The sequence below is a fragment of the Eleutherodactylus coqui genome, chromosome 10 (assembly GCF_035609145.1).
Source record: "Eleutherodactylus coqui strain aEleCoq1 chromosome 10, aEleCoq1.hap1, whole genome shotgun sequence".
Lineage (NCBI taxonomy): Eukaryota > Metazoa > Chordata > Amphibia > Anura > Eleutherodactylidae > Eleutherodactylus > Eleutherodactylus coqui.
In genome coordinates, this window is record NC_089846.1 from 141,672,290 (window position 1) to 141,696,437 (window position 24,148).

At 47.6% G+C, this 24,148-nt stretch overlaps 2 protein-coding genes across 3 annotated transcripts in view; one reads left to right on the forward strand and one right to left on the reverse strand.

Moving 5' to 3' along the window:
• Nucleotides 1-21,485, forward strand: part of BICRA (BRD4 interacting chromatin remodeling complex associated protein) — an 84,876-nt gene extending 63,391 nt beyond the window's left edge. For both annotated transcript variants that reach the window (XM_066581983.1, XM_066581984.1), the window contains 9 exons: nucleotides 4,285-4,971; nucleotides 5,414-5,708; nucleotides 9,669-9,778; nucleotides 11,069-11,194; nucleotides 12,359-12,420; nucleotides 13,267-13,415; nucleotides 13,680-13,774; nucleotides 15,433-15,535; nucleotides 18,814-21,485. In XM_066581983.1, the coding sequence (XP_066438080.1) occupies nucleotides 4,285-4,971; nucleotides 5,414-5,708; nucleotides 9,669-9,778; nucleotides 11,069-11,194; nucleotides 12,359-12,420; nucleotides 13,267-13,415; nucleotides 13,680-13,774; nucleotides 15,433-15,535; nucleotides 18,814-20,015 (2,829 nt within the window). In that variant the 3' untranslated portion in view covers nucleotides 20,016-21,485. The remainder of the gene's footprint in view (nucleotides 1-4,284; nucleotides 4,972-5,413; nucleotides 5,709-9,668; nucleotides 9,779-11,068; nucleotides 11,195-12,358; nucleotides 12,421-13,266; nucleotides 13,416-13,679; nucleotides 13,775-15,432; nucleotides 15,536-18,813) is intronic.
• A 1,693-nt stretch (nucleotides 21,486-23,178) lies between these two features.
• LOC136581166 (calpain-2 catalytic subunit-like) overlaps nucleotides 23,179-24,148 on the reverse strand; it is a 34,252-nt gene continuing 33,282 nt past the window's right edge. The window contains exons 19-20 of the mRNA XM_066582147.1: nucleotides 23,951-24,009; nucleotides 23,179-23,271 (exon numbers count right to left, since the gene is read on the reverse strand). Coding sequence (XP_066438244.1) covers nucleotides 23,179-23,271; nucleotides 23,951-24,009 — 152 coding nt within the window. The remainder of the gene's footprint in view (nucleotides 23,272-23,950; nucleotides 24,010-24,148) is intronic.

The following is a 24,148-nucleotide window of genomic DNA, read 5'->3' on the forward strand; positions in this document are numbered from 1 at the left end:
GCACACTGACAGCAGCCCGACAAACAGCTGATCACTAGGGTGTCCCAAGCAGCGGGTCTTCACTGTGAGGATAGTGTAAAACAAATGTGAAAACGCCGGGTACGCGGCGCCGCCCTCCAATGAAGAAACTTTTGGCAACTTGGTAAAGTTCAATTCCTTTTATAACAAAGAGCACCAACAATGAAACTCTTTCAAGGCAAAGAACCTCTTCATCAGTCAGTTGGGGTATAAACTGCAGGGATTACAGACCAGGCACCATCTGTGGCATGTGCCACTGTCCGTGCCAGCTTGTGTGGGCTCACACAGCGGTACATGCCACAAATGGTGCCTGGTCTGTAATCCCTACACAGCTGACCCATCCGTCAGCCACTTAGCCACAGCCATGACTGTTCATTAGTCAAGCGGGGATATAAAGAGGCTCTTTGCCTCTAAATGAGTTTCATTACTGTTGCTCTATATAATAAAAGGAATTGAACTTTACTAAGTAGCCGAAATGTCCTCATTGGAAGGCGGCGCCGCGTATCCGATGTTACTGCATGGGCTCTACACTGCATCCCATGCCTATCCTTACAGAAGGCGTCTACCAGGTTGGCAGCACCACCATTTGAACGTCTTTTTCACCAATTACATTATTAAAGCCCCCAAGATCTCCAGGCATCTATCTGGGATCAACCCCCATTTTTAGTTCTCTATTCTGAAGATAGGTCATCAATAGTTAAAGGGCTTCTCCCAAGTTATGGAAACCCCTGTCACATGGTCCCCCATGCCTATAATAAAACATTAGCGGTTACCCGCCTCTCCCCCACTACTCCTTCCTGTTCTTTCCCCTGTCACCGGCTCCGATCTCCACTGTCTGTTAACAGGCAGCGGTGGCATCCCATAAACCTGCTGCAGCAGTCAATAGTGGCGCTCAGCCATGATCGCTGAGTGCTGTCAATGGCCGCTGCAGCTTGTTTGTAGACAGGCTCAGCATCTAAAGTGACATTAGAGCAGCCACCGGAGCCGGCAGCGGAGGACGAACGATAGAGCTGGGACAGGTGAGTAACTGGGGGACCTGCTGACGGGGGTTTCCTTAACTCAGACAATCCCCTTTTAAGAAGTGCCCATCCTGAGGGTAGGTCATCCATCGATAGCAGTAGGTGGTCTTGGGTACAAATGTGTTAAAATAAAATTATCCGTACTCTCCTGTTCTTTTGCCCGGTGATCCAGCGCTGTAACTCCCTTAAACTTGCTGGTCTTTGTTTACGAATGACTACCACCTGATCGCTGCAGCCAATCGGAGGGCGCCGCGGTCACGCTCTGTTCTCCTGGCATCTGAGCAGTGATACCAGTACAATCCGATTGGGTGCAGTGATGAAGGGGTAGCTGCTCGCGAACCAAGACCAGGAGGACTACTGGAGCTGCAGGCTGGATCTCCGGAGGAACAAACAGCACATTTGCCGTCCAACATCTGGACAATCGCTTTAAGAAATGGGCAGCCCCCTTTAAAGGGGATGTCTTACAAGGATAACCAGTCACCCACAAAAGGGCAAATGGATGTCATAAAGGGCGAGTCCCAAATTTAGGACCATTACTTTTGAGCCAAAGTGGATAGGCCCAAGCGGCAGAGCCGACCATGTAATACTGCATATTCCCCTGCTGTGGCGGATATGTCTGGCCAGGCACAGCCTTCCCCTGGATAGAACCGCTGGATCTGTGATGAGTAGGAAAGGGGTTATCTTCATGGGGCGACTTCTCTTTCGCTGGGAGACACCCAACCTGTGAGAGCTCTAATGGAAGCCATATTGGTTATCCCCCCGCGTTATAAATGGATGAGCGCCTTTACCCAATTATCACTGTTATTGCCCGGGGAACGTCAGCAATCATTGCAATGAGAGGCACATGATCCGTGTATTGAGGCACTGCACAGTGGACTGACCCTGCTATTTGGGGGTCTTTCTTCCCCCTCTTCTGGTGGCTCCTGCTTGCACATGATTTTTGTACTGTTACTAATTTCTTCCCCTAAATGCTGCTGCTCCTCTCTGGTTAATTTCCCCCTCTTCTCCTCTCTCCTTGCACTCTTCTTGTCGGTCACTGACTCTTCCCGTGTCTTGTGTGTCTTGATCTGCTGTGTGGGGGGATATAACGGGGTGTAATGTACTGCGGGGTAATGCAGTGTATTTCCTAAATGTCTGTGGTTCTCTTATATAAGCATGCCGTACGTTCGCCTGTTCTGTGTTGCAGTAAATCATGTACTCTGTCCAGCTTATATGCTGCTGTCTAGTGACTGGAGAGTGAGCGGGCCGGTAGTAGAATGCAGGCTGTAGTCTACGGGGCAGTTTGAGGATATATTCCCACGTCGCTGATTTGCTGCAAATTTTGGTGCGGATCTGCAGCACATTTCACTCTTTCAATTGAATCCCAAAATGAAGGGGTAAAATCTGCCACAGAACCGTGACAGTCTGCAGCAAATCAGCGATGTGTGAATGCAGCCTACGGCCAGGTCCACCTTCACAAGCTATTTTTTTTACATTTTCTTAATGCATGAAAAATGAACTAACTTTGTCCAAGGTCTTAGCTAAAAGTTTCCCACAGTTTTGTTTCTACAGCTTATAAGCAGGATTTGTGTCTCCATGGTAACAGACTACAAACTAACTCTGTGTAGTCTGATCTTGCAGTCATACCGCCTTCTATTTGTCCTCTACATATGGCTACTATGGGATACCTGTTAGAATAAAGTAGGGGACATATGGAAGAAAGTATGAGATGTCAGGATTAAAGGGGGTATTTATTAATATAAGGTTATCCTCTATCCACAGGATGGGGGGCAACTAGCTGATCAGTGGGGTCTGACCGCTGGACATCACCAGGACGGGGATCCTGTGTCTCCCTGATTTACAAATGAACGGAGGAGCAGCGCTGATGCTCGGCCACGCTCCATTCTTTTCAGTGCAAACACCAGAGATGGGCGGCTTGAAGCGCTCAGCTATCTCCGGTGCTCCCATTGAAGTGAATGGAGCGCTGACCAAATATGCCTGCCGCTGGTCCATTCGTTTACCAGTCTCTCGGGGACGCAGGACTCCTGCTCTGATGACTGTGGAGCTCCCAGCGGAGGAAACATAACAGTAATTGTCAAAAGAATAATCTGTCTAATCGACCCCAAATATCCAGAACACGCGTATTCCAATGTCCGCTCAGGAAACGTGCTTCTTCTGAGCAAAACAGGACAATAAGGAGCTCCTCGTCACCTTTTCTTGAGCTTCTCTTTTGTTCTTTGCCTCTTCTCCTGCTTGAGTTTTTCTGTCCGTATCTTCCCTTACTGCCCATGGACTCTTTGGTGCCAGTAAACCCCCAGTGGTTGGACCCCGTCGGTCAGCTGATTCCCCTATTCCATGGATGAGGGATAACTTTATATCACCAGATACTTTAATTAAAGGGGTTATCCAGCAAGAAAATACATTGAAAACTGCACAAATACAAGAGAAGCCATATGCGCCTCGACTGAACCCTCCGCCAGTGTCTGGTATCCCCGCTGCTCTTTGCTAGCGGTGACATAGACCCCCGTGACGTGACCACCGCAGCGGTGGTGCCCTGTTGCTGGGATGTCAGCTGCTACTGAAGACCAGTGGGGGGGGGGCAGGCATTAGTGCAATGGGAGCAGCGGGGGGAAGGAGGCCAGTATGACTCCTTCTAAGTTTGTGTAGTTCTCCGAGTTGTGTTGAATTTCTTTTTTCTCCTTCGATGACCTCTTTAAAACCTGTCGCAAATAACTGGTTGTGAAGGTGGACCTAACCTTTAATATAAGGCCGTATGAGGCTGAGGAAAGCCCAACTGTAATGTTTGTCAATGAGAACAAGGACGGGAAGTCCAGAACTTCGTTGGCCCCATTGATCACTACTGTCTGTCCTCTACTCCGCTTTTACACAGGAGCAATGGTCGCTCATGAATGGTGGCGGAGTGTTCGGAGATCTCTTCCCGCCACCCGCCTCTATTCAGATTAAGCAGGTAGTTGTTTATAGATGAACGACTACCGGTTTACACGGGCTGACAGTCCCCCCCGACCAGGGAGCCGTTCTCACCCTCTTGCCCTGCCAGGTCCTGTCTCCCATAATCACTCCTATGAGCAATCGACTATTGGCCTGTGTGAGAGCACCCTTCCTCCATGAGCCGCACCGTCTACATATCTAAATGTACTCGTATAATGTAGTTAGTTTGGGATGAATGGATAACCCCTTCCTGTCCGCCTGTACTTCCTGCTGCCCATTCATGACTGTCATTGTGTAACTTTCTCCTTTTCTTCTGTAGATTCCAGCCGGACAACAGAAGCTTCCCGGAGCCTCACCTTCCCACACACTACCTCACCCTCCCAGCCCTCAGCTGCAGGCAACCCACCATTCACAAATGCAGTCCCCTCACCAGTCGCGCCCTCCCTCCCAGCCCCAGCCGTTATCGCGGCCGCCATCTCGCCCTCACTCTAGGCCTCCGTCTCAGCCGCAGAGTCTCCCTCGCCCTCCTTCTGAGCCCCTTTCCCGATCTTGTACTCCTCAGATGCAAAACCTTTTTGTCATCCAGAACCAAATCGCCTCTTCTCCTCATGGTTCTTCCCAGCATCCTCTGCGTTCTCCTTCTCAGCCTCAGGTACAGACACCTTTCCCACCTCATCAGTCGGTGGTCACTGATATCCCACAAGCCCTGTCGTCCCCTCAGCAGCACATCCAGCTCCAAGTCCACCTGGGCACTCCCCAGCCTGATATTCGGGCAGGGGTCCCTGTCTCCCTGCAGGCCACCCCACCCAATTCAGACTCGCAAACACATACGTTCCCTGTGCAGTTCCAAACGCAGACCCCTCTGAAAGCCCAGACCCCGGGGCAGCCCATCCACTTAGCTCCCGAACAGCAGCGCACCTTCCAGATGACCCCCAGCCAGTTCCAGGCTCTGACGTTGTCCAATGCTCTCCCCCAGCAGAAGCAGCTTCTGGAGCGATACCAACAGGTGAGGGAAGAACCACATGCGGCCCTCCTGTCCCATCCGTACATACTTCCATTCCCCAGCCTATATTTTTTTACTGTCCCTATGTTATTCCTCCTGGAAATGTATGGGGGAAAAAGTTGCTAAATGGCTTTATTCATAAGGCATATCTGCACCCACTGGTAGCACTAATCGGACAGTGTTGAGATTATACGAGAACGGGTCTTATTGAAAGAGGGAATGATAACACCAAGTTGGCAATTCATATAATTCAAGGAGGAGGAACGGGGCAAAGCCAAACTCTAGGTCTTACGTGTTCATGCTTAGAGCGGCCCTTCTCCATGATCACGCTGTTCCCATGATGGCTTAATTTGACCTTGCTGACCTATCACAGACCCTCTTTTTACCGTCGTACCCCTTTTCTTATGTGTATTATCTAATCCTACCCTTGGCCTTCCTTCTACAGATGCAACAGGGCTTGATGTTGCCAGCCCAGCAGCAGCAAGGTGGAGTTCAGACATCCCCAGCGATCGGCGCCCAGTTCACCGCTCAGACATCTTCATTGTTGATAAATAGTCAGGGGCAGCCGGTGCCAACGCAAGTCCCCCTGCACGGTCACTCCCCTGGTCAAGTACTGGTGCAGCCCACACAAGTGGTGCACGGCGATGTGACCAAAGTGCAAGGCGCGAACGTTCCCCAGGCGGCTCAGCTCTCAACGCTAATTCAACAGCAGCAGGCATCGGTTTTAGTGAAGACTTCAGGTGAGACCGCAGCAGAAGAGTGACTGCGCCAATGTATAATGTGTCGGGGTAGATCCCCGCTGTAAGGTCATGTTCACACCGCAAACACTTCCCATGTGAATCCTGCCTCTAAAACCATCCAAATCTCCATCTTTCTGACCGTTTTTGTGGCGCGGCTTCAGTCCTGTCAACCGGCAAAATCTGCACACTGAATTCCAATGTGGAAAATCGCATTTCCGTGGCAAGAAGTGACGTGTCGGGAGAAACGGGGTTCTCTGTGTTGGAATTCTGCAAGCTGTATTTGATGGGGCTAAATCCGTGGGCGGATCCAAAAACGCATCCGACATCGATGCGGGATTTACAGATGGAGTCCACACTGAAAATTCTGCTGTCTGAGCCTAATGCACAGTCCTCACTCCCATTGCTATTGATAGACGAGTGTCCCAAAAGTTAACTTGTTCTGCCCCCCGCTGCTGCCGCTTCTGCCCCCCGCTGCTGCCGCTTCTGCCCCCCGCTGCTGCCGCTTCTGCCTGGCAAAGGTCCCCAGGACTTTTGGTAAATGCCTGGTAGGCAGCAGAAGCTTCCCGGCACATTACACAAAGCACCTAAGCTGCGGTCACGTGTCTTATTTGCCTTCGTGTTTGTTACAAAGAATCTGCGGCTGTAATCTGAGGCGCTCACTTGGATTTCTGGCGCGGTCGTGCCAACACGGATACACGCGGCCTCCCAGAATCGCTGGCAGTAATTGTCAGATCCGCAGTGCGTTCACGCTCATTATTTTTCAGCTGCATGTGAATGGGGTTTTTCTGCACCAAGATTGTTGGTGGTGATGATGAGGGTCTCCGTCTGCCCCCCTCGCTGCGGCCCACGCATTGGAATCGGAGCGAACTAGAATAGAAAATTATAGAAAATGTGCAAATTCACACACAGTGGAGCATCTGCACCAAAACCTGCAACAGGGGTGCGGATTGTGCCGCACATTCACAGGAAACCTACAGTTGGGTAAAATCTGCTGCGAATCCGTGTCAGAATCCGCGCTTAATGGTGCAGAATTTGGTGCGTTTCCGGACAAAATTAATGCTGAGTGATTCGGAGCGGCTCCGTCACACCCCCCGAGCGCCGGGCCGCTTTTGATGTGGATTTTGGTGCTGATCTTCCACTGCAGTAAATCAACACCAAATCCTTTACTTGTGCGCATCGACCATGCAGGGGGTTAACCCCTTCCTATCCTGAACCGTAATAGTGCGTCCGTTTTTATTCTTGCAAGCTGTTTTCCTATTACAGCACAATAACTGTTCAGAAGCTGCGCCTGCAGCATTACCTGGGGGGGCAGCTGGACTGGATGAGCTAGAACTCTGATCTCAGCTGGTTAACCTCTTAGATGCCACAATCGCACCATGACAGCAGGTGCCAGTTGGTTGCTTTGGTAGCCAGGAATCTGACCCCACTGACAAGACTGTGATGTCCTGCCATAGGCTACTAGTCAGATTCACTGCAATATATACGTACTGCTGTGTATTATGAGCAATCCAACAACTACATGCTCAAGTTCCTCCTGAGATGTGATAAAAAGCTTAAAATATGGAAAAATAGAGGAGAAAGTGTTTTGAAAAATAAGCAAAGAAGCCCAAAAAATCACTTTTGTTTAAAGAGTGTTTTATTTTTATATGGAAAATAGTAAACCATACGATAATTGTTATCGCCACGTCGGCCGACCTATAAATTAAAAGGCGCACGTTATTTTTTTTTCTACTGTTGAATTGTGTAAAAAATAAATTAATAAAAAATTGCTGTTTTTGGTTCATTTAAAAAAAAAAAAAAAGATCAAAAAGTCTTATGTATCATTCAATGGTCCGACTGTGGGGTAAAGTCCTCACAACAAAGCAAGCTAGCATATAGTGTAGTGGATGGAAATGGAAAATGTTCTGCAGCGACATGAAAAAATAATTTTCAAAAACTGGTGCAGATTTATGAAAATGGCCCATAAGATAAACTATCATTGCTGCCCATAGCAACCGAACATGGAGCGGCTCTCATTCCTCAACAGCAGAAGATCACCTGAAGCTCTGACTCATTGACTGACTCACTCACTCACTGACTCACTGACACTGACTGACTCACTCACTGACACTGACTCACTGACACTGACTCACTCACTGACTCACTCACTGACTCACTCACTGACACTGACTCACTCACTGACACTGACTCACTCACTGACTCACTGACACTGACTCACTCACACTGACAGACTGACTCACTCACTGACTCACTGACTGACTCACTCACTGACACTGACTCACTCACACTGACAGACTGACTCACTCACTGACTCACTGACTGACTCACTCACTGACACTGACTCACTCACACTGACAGACTGACTCACACTGACAGACTGACTCACTCACTGACTCACTCACTGACTCACTCACTCACTGACACTGACTGACTCACTGACACTGACTGACTCACTCACTGACACTGACTGACTGACTCACTCACTCACTGACACTGACTGACTGACTCACTCACACATTGACTGACTGACTCACTCACTCACTGACACTGACTGACTCACTCACACACTGACTGACTGACTCACTCACTGACACTGACTCACTCACTCACTCACTGACACTGACTCACTCACTCACTGACACTGACTCACTCACTGACACTGACTCACTCACTCACTGACTCACTCACTCACTGACACTGACTGACTCACACACTGACTGACTCACTCACTCACTGACACTGACTCACTCACTGACTCACTCACTCACACTGACTCACTCACTGACACTGACTCACTCACTCACTGTCTCACTCACTCACTCACTGACTCACTCACTGACACTGACTCACTCACTGACACTGACTCACTCACTCACTGACACTCACTCACTGACACTCACTCACTGACACTGACTCACTCACTCACTGACACTGACTCACTCACTCACTCACTGACTCACTCACTCACTGACTCACTCACTGACACTGACTCACTCACTCACTGACACTGACTCACTCACTCACTGACACTGACTCACTCACTCACTGACACTGACTGACTCACTCACACTGACTGACTCACTCACTCACTGACACTGACTGACTCACTCACTGACACTGACTGACTCACTCACTCACTGACACTGACTGACTCACTCACTCACTGACACTGACTGACTCACTCACTCACTGACACTGACTGACTCACTCACTCACTGACACTGACTGACTCACTCACTGACTGACACTGACTCACTCACTCACTGACACTGACTCACTCACTCACTGACACTGACTCACTCACTCACTGACACTGACTCACTCACTCACTGACACTGACTGACTCACTCACTGACACTGACTGACTCACTCACTCACTCACTGACACTGACTGACTCACTCACTGACACTGACTGACTCACTCACTCACTGACACTGACTGACTCACTCACTGACACTGACTGACTCACTCACTCACTGACACTGACTGACTCACTCACTCACTGACACTGACTGACTCACTCACTGACACTGACTGACTGACTCACTCACTCACTGACACTGACTGACTGACTCACTCACTGACACTGACTGACTGACTCACTCACTGACACTGACTGACTGACTCACTCACTGACACTGACTGACTGACTCACTCACTGACACTGACTGACTGACTCACTCACTGACACTGACTGACTGACTCACTCACTGACACTGACTGACTGACTGCTGTTGCCAACAGAGTTGTTCTATAAAATTGCTTCATAACGTTTTATTGTGTGAAAGTAGAAAAACTGACAAAATAAAGATGTTGGTATTTTTGTAGTTGGGCCCGCCCACAAAGTGGAGTGATGTCATCGAACTAAAAACAAAGGCCCAAGAAGCACTAGCGGTATTGCTATGTTTTTGTGTTTTCTGCCCCGCTCTGCCATGTTTCATGCTCTCCGTGGTTTACAGGCCCTGCAGCTGCTCCTGGAACCCAAGACTCCAATGTTTACCCCGGCGCTGCTGTGAAAACCCCTGGGGTGCAGGGCAAACCTGTCAGTGCGGTTCCTGGGCAGACGCCGGTAAGCTGTCTCACCAATATGCTCATCACCGCAGATCAAGCAAGGTTGTTGGTTAATTACCGAGGGGCTGCTAATGAGCCGGGATCACCCTGGTCATCGGCTTATTAGAAGGGAACTGCTTTATGAAGCACACTGCTGCCCCCTAGTGGCAAAAAAAGAATACAATTATTTTGCTCTTAACTAATGTCTCCGCATTCTACGATTTCAACTGATGAGTTGAAGGAACACTGTGGGAGAGACGTGCTCATATCATATGTGGTGCCCAGCAATTAGTGCATGACCACTCATTATAACCCCTCGGGGTGCAGGTGTGCGGCCTCTAGAAATGGCAGCCATGACAAACTGTTGATTTTTGCTAGGGTATTACCCCAGCAGCTGTCACAACAGGGGCGATGTAGTATTACATGGCGGCCATTCAGATGAAGTATGACTCATAGAGGGGGTCCCGAGTGTTGGGGGGTCTCTGACATCCTTATGTCCTAATAGGGCTGCATGAGATAAGGATAGGTACACCTTTACATTGGAGGCTTCGTTCAGAGCCTCCAGCACAGATCCGGGATGAAGCACCAGACTAAATACTGCTGTGTGCGGCGCAGTTTCTTTTGGGAAAATCTCCTAAGCCGAACGAACCCCCTTGTAGTCGGTGGGATCTGTATGCTGCATCCAGCACTGCCAGTTCTTCTGTTGCTCAGCTGAACAATGGCAACGCAGAAGACTAGTATGAGCCGAGCCTAAGCCTTACATTCACAGAGGCAGACGTTGGCGAGCCCACCATCGCTGCAGGACAGATGGATTATACCGCATGCATTGCAGTCCTCTTTGCCTATATTAATAGTGGCCCTCAGCAGGGACAGCCCTCAGCAGGGACAGCCCTCAGCAGGGACAGCCCTCTGGAGTCCACATGCCAATGTAGGGGATATGGGAAGGGTTTGTTCCAAGTGGGGGAAACTTTATGCAAACCAGTATTGTAACTTGGAAAAATTTTGGCCCAGGTGCCAAAAATCTGTCTACACCCCATAGGCACCGATGACTTAGTACCGTATATCACCAGATCCACATGCTGTATACAGTGCAGGGAGACGGATCCATGTAACAGCATTACATTATGGAGCTGCGCTGCTGTTTACAATGGTTTTGGCAATGTGATATGTGGGATCTTCACTGTCTGCTCACTTTGTGGATGTTCTCTTCTGACTGTATAGCTTTTGTGTGTAGCTGAACTTGGGGATTCCTGGTTTTGCTATTTGGAGACTTTTGGCTTTTCTGTAACCTTTTTTTTTTCCCATCTAGGGTAAAACTGGTGTCATCAGTTCTGTGCCGAGTATCAGCCTAGGAAAGGGTTCCATGCAGATCCAAGTGGTTGGAAAGGGAATCCAGCAGATGGTACCCACTGGCCAGGTCCCGACTCAGCCACAGGTAACTGCAGCAATGCGGATCTCTGCCTTTTAAGGCATGCCCTTCTAAGGGGCAAAAGTCTATGCCGGTTAGTCTCACTAGATCTTTATAGCTGTCAGCGCTACTATCTCCTGAGGCAGAGCTCCAAGATAACATGCTGGCTGCATGCAACCACCTAATCACTGACTAATATACAGTAAGCCTCTGTGCTCCCTCTAGTGGTGGCTGCAGGTAACCAGCATGGTAAAGGGCTATGTCCATCTCAGACAGTTATGGCTAAGTTGAGAATATCTGTCTGTACGTTGCAGACAAAGGTAGCTGGGATTATGGAAATGGGCAAGCTTGCTACTCTGCTATAGTATTTCCGTAACTCCCACTCAGTTCCATGGGGAGTACAGAGACGTATAGCACAACCAACTAGGCGTCCCGGCCACCACATGCAAATAGGTATTCCTATTTTAGCCATAATTGTCCAAGATGGGAATAACACTTAGGTCTCATGTCCACGGGTGGCTTAGATTTCGCATGCTGGAGCCCGCAGCAGAATCCGCCCCTGCCCGCGGCCGATGACCCTGCTTACTCATCCGGGTCATCTTTTTCCTTTAATGTGGATGTGTGCGGAAGCGCTGGCTGGCGGACATGCACAGTAGAGGGGTTTTTGTTTGTTTTTCAAACTCCTGCTTCCCGCAGAATCCGCGGCCCGTCCACAATTGACAGATCGGACAGCTTCCATTGACTTCAATGCGGGAACCGCACTGTAATGGAGCATGCTGCAATTTGATTTCCGGATCCTTTAATTCAGTTGCGGGCGCCCCTGTTTCCCTATGGGCGGCTCGAAGTGCGGATCATCTGCGCGGGTTTCACAATTCAGATCCACCCGTGGACATTGTGCCTTATATTTATGAATCTGCGTCTCTGCTGGAGGTTTGGCGCTCCGTATCAGAAAAGCTCTGACTGCTCCAAAAATGTATCCCATAATTGTAACCCCAGAGACTTATTTAGGACTAAATAAAAGGAAACGCGTTCATTTTGGGATGGATAAGTGGACTGTGATGAGTGGCAGAGGAGGCGCCGGCAGCTCTACAGGTTACACATGCATTACTCAGCTTTGCTGTAACTTCGTTATAATTCTATATGGAAGGGATGGTTTCCAACCTTCTTGCTGAACCAAATTCTCCATTTTAGTTTGAGAACAAATTTGGATCCCTGAAGAAACTTCAAACACTACAGCCAAGTAAGGAGGCCTGGTAAGTGTATGCGCAGCGGCCGTCACTAAGGGTGAGCAGACCGCCATCATGCATCTATGGATCTAGTGATGTGACACCTACTCTATTAGTAATGCAGAATGAGGAGTTCTGTTCACCCGGTGGATTATGGGAGGTTCCTTATGTGTCCGGCAGGTTTCAGGGTCTCTTCTACAAATGTCAAAGTCCTGTTTCAAATCCTACAAACCCATATCACCGAGCCAAGCATCGGCCTTCTATCACTTGCTGTTATCAGGGCCGTACAAATCACCTGACAGGAACTGACAACTCTCCGAGGAAGTAAAGTTGTTTCATGGTCCCTTTCTACGGGCTGATTAGGGGTCCTGGCGTTCTTCTGAATGCTGCTTTGCTCATCCGTCGGCTGATCATTGTTCCTTTTACATTGCCCGATTGTTGGGCAAACGCTTGTTTTTCGACTGATCAGTCGTCCCCAATAAGCAAATAACTGTCTGTGTCCACATAGGTAACACATGTTAACAGACCTTCGCATTGTCACCAGACTAAGTATTGATATGATAACGCATACTATGCATCGTGCATCACTCTGTGGGGATAATTAATTAGTGGAGGGGACAGAACAAACCGTTCATACTGAGCCGGAGACGCTTGCTGGATCAGGACAAACCTACTTGTGCTGCTGGCGGTGTGCTTGTGCAATCAGCAGTGATGTAATGCGCCGCCGCATACAGCTACGTGGGATGAAAAATAAATTATGACCACCAGACTGCATGTTGTTGATCCTCAAGGGGTTAATGCAGAAGGAAGGTGCGTGACCTGTACTGCCTGTGATATCCTTACGTGTCACTTCTTACCATTGTCTCTTTCCAGCTTCCTGGAGCAGTTACACAAACACCAGGGCTCTGTTTTGCACCCAGATTACAAATCTCCCTTTCACTCGTTTGAAGACGCCCTGCACAGACTTCTTCCTTACCACGTGTACCAGGGGCTGCTGCCCACCGAGCATGATCTAAGGAAGGGTAAGCATGTGCCATTCAGCTCTACTGTCTGGTAACCCAGCTGTGGCCCGACATATCCCATATAGAAGTGACCGCCCCTGACTTGCGCCTGACTTGCGCCTGACTTGCGCCTGACTTGCGCCTGACTTGCGCCTGACTTGCGCCTGACTTGCGCCTGACTTGCGCCTGACTTGCGCCTGGCCTGCGCCTGACCTGCGCCTGACCTGCGCCTGACCTGCGCCTGGCCTACACCTGACTTACACCTTGTCTTATTCTCTGCCACAGTGGATGATGAGTTTGAAACTGTATCGACTCAACTCCTGAAGCGCACACAGGCCATGCTGAACAAGTATCGTTTCCTCCTTTTGGAAGAGTCTAGGGTGAGATTTCCTACTTCTGTTCTCATGTAGAATTAATGGCTAATTTTTACCGGTCCTTTCTGGAAACTATATTCCACATTATTATTATTAAACTACTATACGTTTGCATAGACTTTTAGTGGAGATCAGTCTCAGATCAATATATCGGCTGACTGGTTGTCTCGAGTCGTGTGCTCTGAAAGCTTACAATAACTGTCACATTGTGGCCAGTCTGGGTTTGTTGTGCTCACACAAAGGTCCCCCAAACTGCTTACAGAAAGGTTACCTGAACCTGCCATTATGGACGGGTCCGGCCGACTGTGTATATGGGAGCCCCCTGACTCTATTGGAAATAAAGGATCGGGCTTGTTGCATTTCATCCTATTGATACCTTCCTGGAGATAAGCCACCGCTGGAGATGTCCGGCATCGGCTTCCTCTGCTCTCCTACTGAACATGTGTACGGAGAAGCTTATGGCAGAATAACTGTTGATTAAATGGCCATTCTGCTCTCCGCTATTGAAGATGAATGGGCGCTTGTCATGCAGCTCACACTATGGGGGAGTCATGTACATTGATCTTTAAGGAATTGTCCAGGTCTGATCTATTGATGACTTACTCTGAGGGTAGGTTATTAGTAGTTGTTTGGCAGTGGTGAACTCTTGCTGGACGGCTGTCCGTGTGTGCGGTGCCAGAATCTGGCCGCTCTGTAGACATTGCACTGGCTTGTATTGATATTGCAGGCACTGTAACCCTTGAATTCAAAGGGAGCTGTGCCTGTAATACCAACCCTGGCCTCTGCAATGTGGGGCTCCATACACATACAGCAGCCTGGCAGACATTTGATCGCTGGGATTTCTAATGGCAGTCTCACACCAATTCTGAAGTCCTCAGTACTTCAGACCTGCACAATGTAATGTACACAGCTGATGTGCATCTCTTGTAAGCTGAATAAATATACATCAATGAGCACTAAATCCCTGCAACAACTCATGAGATGCCTTAAGGCCCATTTAGACACCACTATTATCGCTCAAAATTTGAGTGACCGTTTTGAGCGTTCACTTTGCATAAGCTCTTAAGTAGCTAATTAGCAACTTAAGAGCTTATTAGTGTGGAAATAAAGGTTCCCGCTATGTACAGAAGACAGCGGGAGCGCTGTCTTCTGTATACAGCTGCTGTTTTCTCAGAGTGCTCAGCTGAAATACAGCTAAGCGCTCCAAGCAGAGTATGCAGAAGACAGCTGCAGCGCAGTCTTCTGTATACAGCTCCTCTCTTCTCTTAGCTTTCAGCTGGTATCCCGCTGGGAAGTCCTAGCAGGATACCAGCTGAAAGCATGTTATCAGTGCCGCCCGCTGAGAAAATCAGCCTGCAGCACTGATGAGGCTCATCGCTCATTTCTAGCTGGCTAGAAATGAGCGATGAACGAACAGTGCACGATGGCAGAGCATTTAGACACAACGGTTATCGCTCAGAAGACGGCTTTTGAGTGAATTTTGAGCGATAATTGTTGTGTCTAAATGGGCCTTTACTTCATTAATGTGCTGATCTGTATTAGGAGGCGTTCTGTGTTCTTGTCCGATACCCTCACCATGCAGTAAGCTAATTGTTGTATGAGGCTGTGATATATTAATGTTACTTGTTCTCTTGCTTTGGCCTGACTTTGTGGTCCTTCTGCAGAGAGTGAGCCCGTCCGCAGAAATGGTGATGATAGACAGAATGTTTATTCAAGAGGAAAAAGTGACTCTGTCGACGGACCGGCAGTTAGCGAAGGAGAGACCAGGTATCTGCTGCCATCATCAATAACCGTGATCTGATTGAATTGTCTTTTCCTTGCTGGCGTCCAAGGAGTCTTAAGGTGGCCATATACATTGGATAGAAGTAGGCTGATGGTTTAACCATCGATCAGTCACCTGGTGAACTATCATTATACCAACATAGCAATACACATTGTAATCCATGTTAACCTTTGCAGTCCTTCAGACTCCTTATACGTGTTCACTGACACGAGGCGATAGAAGGAACAATCTTTCTGGGAATGTTCTTTCAAGCGAAGATTAGTTATGAGTAAAAAATCCTTTGTAAGAACAAACCATCCTTCATCCCCCTTTAACCCCTTGAGCAGCACACCTGGAAATTTTCCGGGACGTGCTCCACTGCCTATAGTGATATAGCCCCGAAGATTTCCGGGCTATGTTTCACTATGGGAGCTGCAGAGCACAATGCCATAAGCTGTGGCATTGTGCCCTGCCTGCACCTACCCACACAGAGCAGTGCAGGACTTTGAAAACAAAAGGCAGGAAGATATTGCCGATCTGCCGGCAATCTCCCGCTTCTATTTTCAAACTCCTGCACTGCTTTGTTTATAGGTTGCCATAGAGACCATCAGCTTGTCAGAAGACAGCTGATGGTCCCTGTGGCAGGGAGAGCTGGTGCTTGGCTGTCAGAGGGATAGCCAGCCACCAGCTCTTACAGCAGAGAATGGAGAAAACCTCTGATCTCTGCTGTGTTAACCCTTTACATGCCGTGGTCTATGCGACTGCAGCATGTAAAGGGCTGTCACCATCGGACCCCCGGAATGTGATCAGAGGGTCCTGATGGGTCTCCGTGGAAGTCCCGTAAAGGGACAAAAAAAAATTAAAAAAGTTAAAAAATTATTAAACAAATAAAAACAAAAACACTTGTCTCCCTTTACTTTGTAAAAAATAAAATGACACATGTGGTATCCGCGCGTCGTAATGACCCAGAGAAGGAAGTTAGTACATTATTTAACTCCTTAATGACACGGCCCCTTTTTTTCTTTTTTCCCCTTTTCTTTTTTTCTTCCCCACGTTTAAAAAATCGTATCTCCTTTATTTACCCATCGCCGTCGCTGTCTGAGGGTTGTTGTTGTTTTTTGTGGGATGAGTTGTATTTTTCAATGGTGCTATTTAATGTATTGAAAAACTTTTAAAAAAATTCTAAGTGGAGTAAAATGAAAAAAACACTGACATTCCGCCATCTTTCAGTGCGTCTTGTTTCTACGGCGCACAAACGGCAACAAAAATGACCTGATAACCGTATTCTGCGGGTCGGTACGATTACTGCGATACCAAACGTGGATAGTTTTTTTTTGCTGTAGTACTTGTATTTGTTTTCAAAGACATTTAATTATTTTCAATTATTTTCTGCGGTCATCTTGTGCGCACAATAACTTATTATTTTTCCATTTACGTCGTTGAGCGAGGGCTAATTTTTTGCGGGACGTCCTGTAATTTCCGTTAGTACTAATTCAGAATACATACGACTTTTTGAACGTTTTGTATTGCATTTTTTTCTGGGAAACGGTGACTGAAAAGGTGCATTTGTGGCGTGTTTTTTTTTTTTTTTTTTGAACCACGTTCACCGTGCGCGGTAAATAATGCAGTACTTTGATAGATTGGACTTTTACGGACGCGGCGATACCAAATATGTATTTTTATTATATGATTTAGATTTTTTTTTATTATAGATACGGCAAAAGGAGGTGATTTAAACTTTTATTACTTTTTTTTTTCTTTTAACTGAAAAAGTTGCGAAAAAGAAAAATAACTCTTACACTTTGGTCTTGGCATAATCGTACCGGCCTGCAGAATGACTTCAATAGACTATTTATACTGCTCAGAGAATACAGTGAGAAATAAAAATAAAAACATGCCAGAATTACAGATTTTGTTAATCTCGCCACTAGAATAAAAAGCGATCAAAATTTTACATGTTCCAAATAATGAGATAAATGAAGCCTGGAGTTCATCCCGCAATAAACGCGGCCGTCTAGAGCGCTGGCGATGGGAAATAACATTAATACGGCTCTCGGCATGAGGCGACACAAAAGCAAACCTTTAAGAAAAAAAAAATGGTTTAAATGTACGAAAATAGCAAAACATAAAAACTGTATAAACTCGGTATCACCGGAATCGTGTGACTCAGAATAACGTTATCGCGCTATTTATTCTGCACGCCGTAAACATGGAATCCAAAAAACTAATGGCAGAATTTATTTTTTCCCCCCAATCTCCCTACAATTTTTTTTACAAAGGTTATGCAATACATTATATACACCCAAAAATGATGCCATCAAAAAGTACAACTTGTCCCGCAAAAACAAGCCCTCATACGGCCGTGTCACTGGGGAAATGAAAACGTTATGGGGCTTGGAAAGCCGCTGCAAAATTCGTTGAAATTAAATGATTAGAGCATTTAAAAAACCTGCCCTGGTGGGTCTGAGAGGGAGAAAGAAACCCGCCACTGAAGGGGTTAAAGAACCTGCCCTAGTGGGTCTGACAGGGAAGTAAGAAACCCGCCACTGAAGGGGTTAAGATGAAAGTTTCAAACACCGCCGCATTCTTTCAAGACCATGATAGTTTGTCTTTGGTTGCTCAAGTCAACCGTTAGTTACATTTTATCCAACGAATGTTCATTTTGGTTGAAATCGTCCATCTTCTTGCCAAGCTCCGTAAATTTCTCCATAGACTTTACAGGGGGGCTAAGTGTCACCAGGCAGTCCGTTTTCTTGTTTGTGGAGGATTGCTAATATACGTAAGGCCGCCTGCACACGGGCGGAAATCCCGCGGCGGTATTTCCCGCGGGATTTCCGCCACTGAAAGTTTGCATAGGAGTGCATTACAATACGCACTCCTATGCAGACGGCCGCGGTTTGGCCGCGCGAAATTTCGCGCGGCAAACAAACCGCGACATGTCCTATTTTTGTGCGGGGCACGCACTCACCCGGCTGCCGGCTCCGGTCTGCGCATGCGCCGGCTGCGCCGCAGGCGGCACATGAAAGAGCTGGGGCCACCAGGCGCGGGTGAGTACGTGCTCCTCCCTGCAGGCTCTCGGGTCGGGTCCCGCAGCGAGAATTCTCGCTGCCGGATCCGACCCGCTCGTCTGCAGGCGGCCTTACTGAGTGATGTAATGTCATTGTCATACACCGCTTCACCAATAGGGGGCAGCGTAAACTATTTACCAATTTGCTCTGTTAATGCATGACGGTTCGTGTTTTGATTTCTTGTGATACATTTTTGTTAAACTTCTCTCTTACAGATGAATATGTATCATCCTCCTCGTCACGGTCTCAAAATGTAGTCTCCTCTGCGGCCTCTATCTCCTCTTCCCCTTGTCCTGCTCCAGCTCCGGAGATCCTGAAACCAGCTGCAGTACAGACCTCAACACCCATACACCCTACCAAATTAGTGATCAAGCACAGTGGTGGGGGGTCCCCCTCCGTGACTTGGGCCAAAGCCTCACCCATACTCGATGCAGATGATGATGCACTCCCATCCCGCAGCAAACCTCCAATCAAGACCTACGAGGCCCGTAGCCGCATTGGTCTGAAACTGAAAATCAAGCAAGAAGCTGGATTAAGCAAGGTTATCCACAATACAGCTTTGGATCCTGTTCACCAAAACCCTCCCCCACCTCCGCAGCCGCCAGCTCCTCCGACAACTCCTGCCAGCACTGTTATCAAGACTATAGTTAACCAAACGCCAGCCACTACCACCACGCCCACGGGGCAGATGAATGGTACCCTAGACCACTCATCGCCTGCCGAAAAGAAACCTCTGGCAACGTACTGTCGGCTGCCTCTCCGCAAAACATATCGAGAGAATGTGGATGCCTTCGTGATGGGTAAACCAGCAGACTCCAGGTCAAAGGTAGAAACTCCAACACAGCTGCCAGTCGCAGCACAGCCTGTGAAGCAGGAGGACCTCTCACGGAGTGTCATTACATCCCACAAGATACAAGGGGGCTCCGAGATCGAGAAAGGGAAGAAAGAGGACAGCTCCAAGATGGCTTTCTTCAGCAGGGCGGACAAGGCTAGCAAGAACGATGAGATGACGATGAGTGTGAAAAGAGAAGTCAAGGATGAAGATCCAGGCTTCTACAGACGGGTAATCAAGGCTGAGCCAACGGAGAATGAGAGCGACCTGAGTTGGGAGATGTCACTCCCATCTGCCAAAAGGCTGAAGTCGGAGCAGTTTGATGTGGATAATGCCAGCTTTTCCAGTGACAGCCCACAGGATGACACTCTGAACGAGCACCTTCAGAGCGCCATCGATAGTATCCTCAATCTTCAGCAACCCCAGAGCGGTGGAGGCGCCAACACCCTTCTGCGCTCGTCGGCGCAGTCTTCGTACCATCACTCCTCTTCCTCCTCTCCCTTTTCCTCGCCAGTCCACCGCACAGACTCGTACCTCACCCCCAACCACAATGGAGGCCTGGGGGCCAGGACGTTAAACAGATAACAGGTGGAAGGAATCTAATATGCGAGCCGTCAGATAGAAATCAATGAATGGAATGGGGAGACAGATGTTCATGCCATGGACATGAGGGGAGATGCTGCAGGACCCGGGGACAGGGGGATGCACATTTTCAGATTAAGCCTCAATTCTTTTTCCCATTTGTCCGCACCGTGTGGCGAATGGATCTGTGGAGAGATTGTGCCTCTTCCTCGTTGGAAAGCATTGTATTGTAGTAACGTCTCAAAAGCGAGACGCCGTTTTTTTCCTCCCCGGCCGCTGCAGACAAAACCTTTAAAGGACGCATACAACTGGTGATCTGTTGCCTTCAAAACTTTTTCTTTTATTTTTGTTGTTTTTCCTCTTACCTCCTTCCCATCTCTTTTCTCATCTCAACTTGAACTGTCAATAAAAAGGAAAAAAGCTGAAAAAAAATTTACATAAAACTTACGACCTTAACGAGGAGACGGAAGGGACTGGAGACGGGACTGGCTTCAAACAAAGCGTATTAAAATTATTGTAATGATATTTCTTTAAGTTATTCAAGCATCAAGTCAGGGGATTTTTTATGTTCTGTGTTGTATTTTTTTATTATTATTTTCCTATCTGGAAAAATAGCAAATGAATGCACAGTGCACACGGACAGCTGATAGAGAGTCACTTTGTATTTTGTTTTGGGGTGCACCAACATGGGAGAAGGAGGGTGGTGATCACGGCAGTCGGGTAAGCACGCTGTTCAGTCCGGGCTCGTACGTCTGCTCTGGGTTGTGATTGTATGAGTCCCTTTCATATGCACAATGTCGGGAAGGAGGATCAAGTGTTAAGAGGTCGGTAGATTAATGGGATCCGACTTGAGGATGGGGCCACCTAATGGAGATGTAATCCATTCCGGGATACGATGAGGGCTGGCGATTGGTATTGAGTATTTGGCCTACTGTCAGCATTCTCTTTCTACAGTGTTATCAGAATCTGCCCAAAATTAGTTCTAGCACCAAAATTGTGCTGACGAGTGAGCAAATAGAAGGAAAAGAAGTGCTGGCCCAACGGCAGGACGATAAAACATCAGTGACGTTACAGAAGTGTCGTCCAGGTTGTAGCCTTTATGTGCAGTTGGGACTCGAGAGGTCGGGGCCATTTGCAGTAAGCCGCCATCCGGACAGACGCACTCTTGACGCCCGCTCCCTATATATCTATTACCAGATTGGTATTTATTTTCTTTGGCAAAGTTTCCAAACTCATTAATGCCCCTCCCCCCCTCATTCCTCGCCCTCCTGACCCCCAACCTACATTACGGTCTAAATATAGTACTATAAAAGAATTTCTACTGTATTTATAATGTAGAATGATTTTTTTAAAAGAATGATGTACATTTAGTACTTCTGTGTAAATTAAATTTGCTCCTCTTTTTAAAAACCTGTATATGATTTTTTTTTTTTTTTCGAAAAAACGTTTAAAAATACAGAGTTTCAAAAGCTGCTTGAAGGCGTCCGTGCCTGTGTTTGTCATGTGGTAAACCGGCATATTGGTAGAGGGGTTTTATGGGGAGGTCCAAGGCGAGAACAGACAGGCTACGTAGTCATAAAGGGGTTTATATGGAGCAAAGAGAGATCAGCGGAAGAGACATAAGATCAAAAGATACAAACCGGATATACAAGGAGGATATCAACAGGATGACGGAGGAGTCACAGTACTATGCTTAGCATCCATGATGGTGGCCTCAATCTGGGGGAGTCTTGTTGGTTTATTCATCAACCCCAGAGAGAGGAATGACTTCGCCTGTGCCATTCCATGGTGGACTCCAACCATCTTTGTCTGAGCCGAACGTATGTACAATGGATGACCCTACATGATACTTATCCAATGAGGCTTTACACAGCCATTCTCATCACTTGTGAGGTGAGGCCACTTCTTATCTGTTAGGCACTGCGCATACCCAAATATCCCATTCTTAAAGGCCCATTTAGACCCAACGATTCTAACTAAAAATTCGCTTAAAGCAGTCTTTTGCGTGAGAATCGGTGGGTCTAAACGCGCGGCCATATTGAAGTTTTCATTAACGATTCAGTCTAAATAAGCAAACTGAAAGACAACGATGAGCCTTATCAGGACTGCGTGCTGAGATACCGCTGATACTATCTTTTCAGCTGGTATCCCGCTCGGAGAATATGCAGAAGTATGCAGAAGACAGTGCTCTAGCTGTGTTCTGCATACCCCACTCGGAGCACTCAGCTGTATACCATCTGAGTGCTCTGTGAACACAGCAGAAGTATGCAGAATACAGTGCTCCAGCTGTGTTCTGCATACTCCGCTTGGAGCGCTCAGCTGTATAGCAGCTGAGCACTCCGAGAAGACAACAGCTGTATGCAGAAGATAGCAGTCCTGCTTGTCTTCTACATACAGCGTGAGCCTTCAGTTACACACTTATGCAAAGTGAATGCTCAAAATTGTCACTCAAACTGCCGTTTGAGCGAATGTTGAGCAATCATCTTGCCGTGTAAAGACGGCTTTTGAGCAAATTTTGAGCGATAAGGCCCAATTAGACAACTCTTAGGTAATTTCAGCAATGCTTATCTAAGTGAATGCTAAAACCAATTAACCCGTCAGGTAAATGAATACTAAAAACCAATTGACTCTACTATACAAAAAGTTTGTTTTATTGATGGCTTCTATGGAGACGGGTAGCATTCTGTATCCACGTACATAAGAAACATAATTTCATCTCCGGTCCAAATCCAATTTTGAAAATGTCCGCTTGCCGACGAGGTGGTTGACAAGTGCCGACAGGGTTGGTGACCTCACTGAAGATTCGTCATCTGCAACCACTGTAAATAATACAAAAGTGCATTAGTAGATACTGTCGATTAAAGATGGCCGGCACCAAGTCCTGCTCCATCAGTAGGCCTGAGAGCCCTGTGGTCTGGTCTATGGTTCCACTTTAGGTAAAAATATTAGGAAATGATATACCGCAGCCCCCTAATTCAGTTTGGATTATGAGAATCACTCCTGTAATCGCGGTTTTACTAAAAGATTACCACAGAAGAGCGTTCTGTAAGTTTCACTCGAGACAGACCTGCAAGGGGAGCCCAGACCTCTCCTACTTAAGCCAGTGACACGCCAGCACATTCTGGCCCCATTTGTGTCCATAGTACGGACAAGTGTCCTGGCCTGATCATGGGGGGTTCTGACTCGAATTCCAAGCTTCATCGAAGTCTATGATGCTCAGAGTTCGGGTCAGGATACCGGTAGGCGGGCTCGGGGACACCTTCATATTACAAACATATAAATGTAGTCCGAATACGCTGGTGTCACCCGACTCGGGTTAGTGGCACATGGCTGTATGTTTGAGCCATGAGCGGTCTATGTAATTCCATGGACAGCACACGGCCTGACTCTAGCCTATGAGGCTGTACACATGGACGTATTATCATATGGACTCATGGTCTGCTTGAAAAACACATGGCATGTCCTATTCATGTCCTTATCATGGATGACAAATGGGGTCCGTGAATGTGCATTGTTCATGTCTATCGGAGAGAACATGGACGAGTGCCTGTGTGCTTTTTGACGCAAGTTGTGCTCGAGTCCCTCGGTTGCAGCGCAGTTATGGCCGTGTGCCACAAGCTCAGGCGAGTGTTTTCTTACACCTTCATATGTCACATAAGACAAAGGCCAATCTACTTCTGTTATTTTGTGAGGGTTGGGGATGTCTAATCTTGTATACCCGTTTACCACCTCTAAATTACACTATGGACAAAACCCCTAAATTGTGGGACACCTGAGCTCCGAGGAAGACTCCATTATATACAGCAAAAGTCTACAAGGCTTTCAGGTACAGTTTGCAAAATAGTCTTGAAAAACATCGGCTTATTGGCAAAAATTTAGAAGAAGCTGAACCAATAAGATCAGGGATGGGAACCCAATGCGTCACTTATCAGCCATACCTGCTGCTCCCCAAGAGTGACGACGCCATCTTTGTCTGGCTTCATCTTCCGGCATTCATCTGTAAGAGTCATAGACATTGTTTACTCTTTGGGTACAGGATGATTCTGTCAGTAGGACACACAAGCCGCCTTCCATCACTGGTGCCCTAGGATGGTGCCTGGGTGGGGTGGACCATCAGATTTCTCACTGAAGTGGAC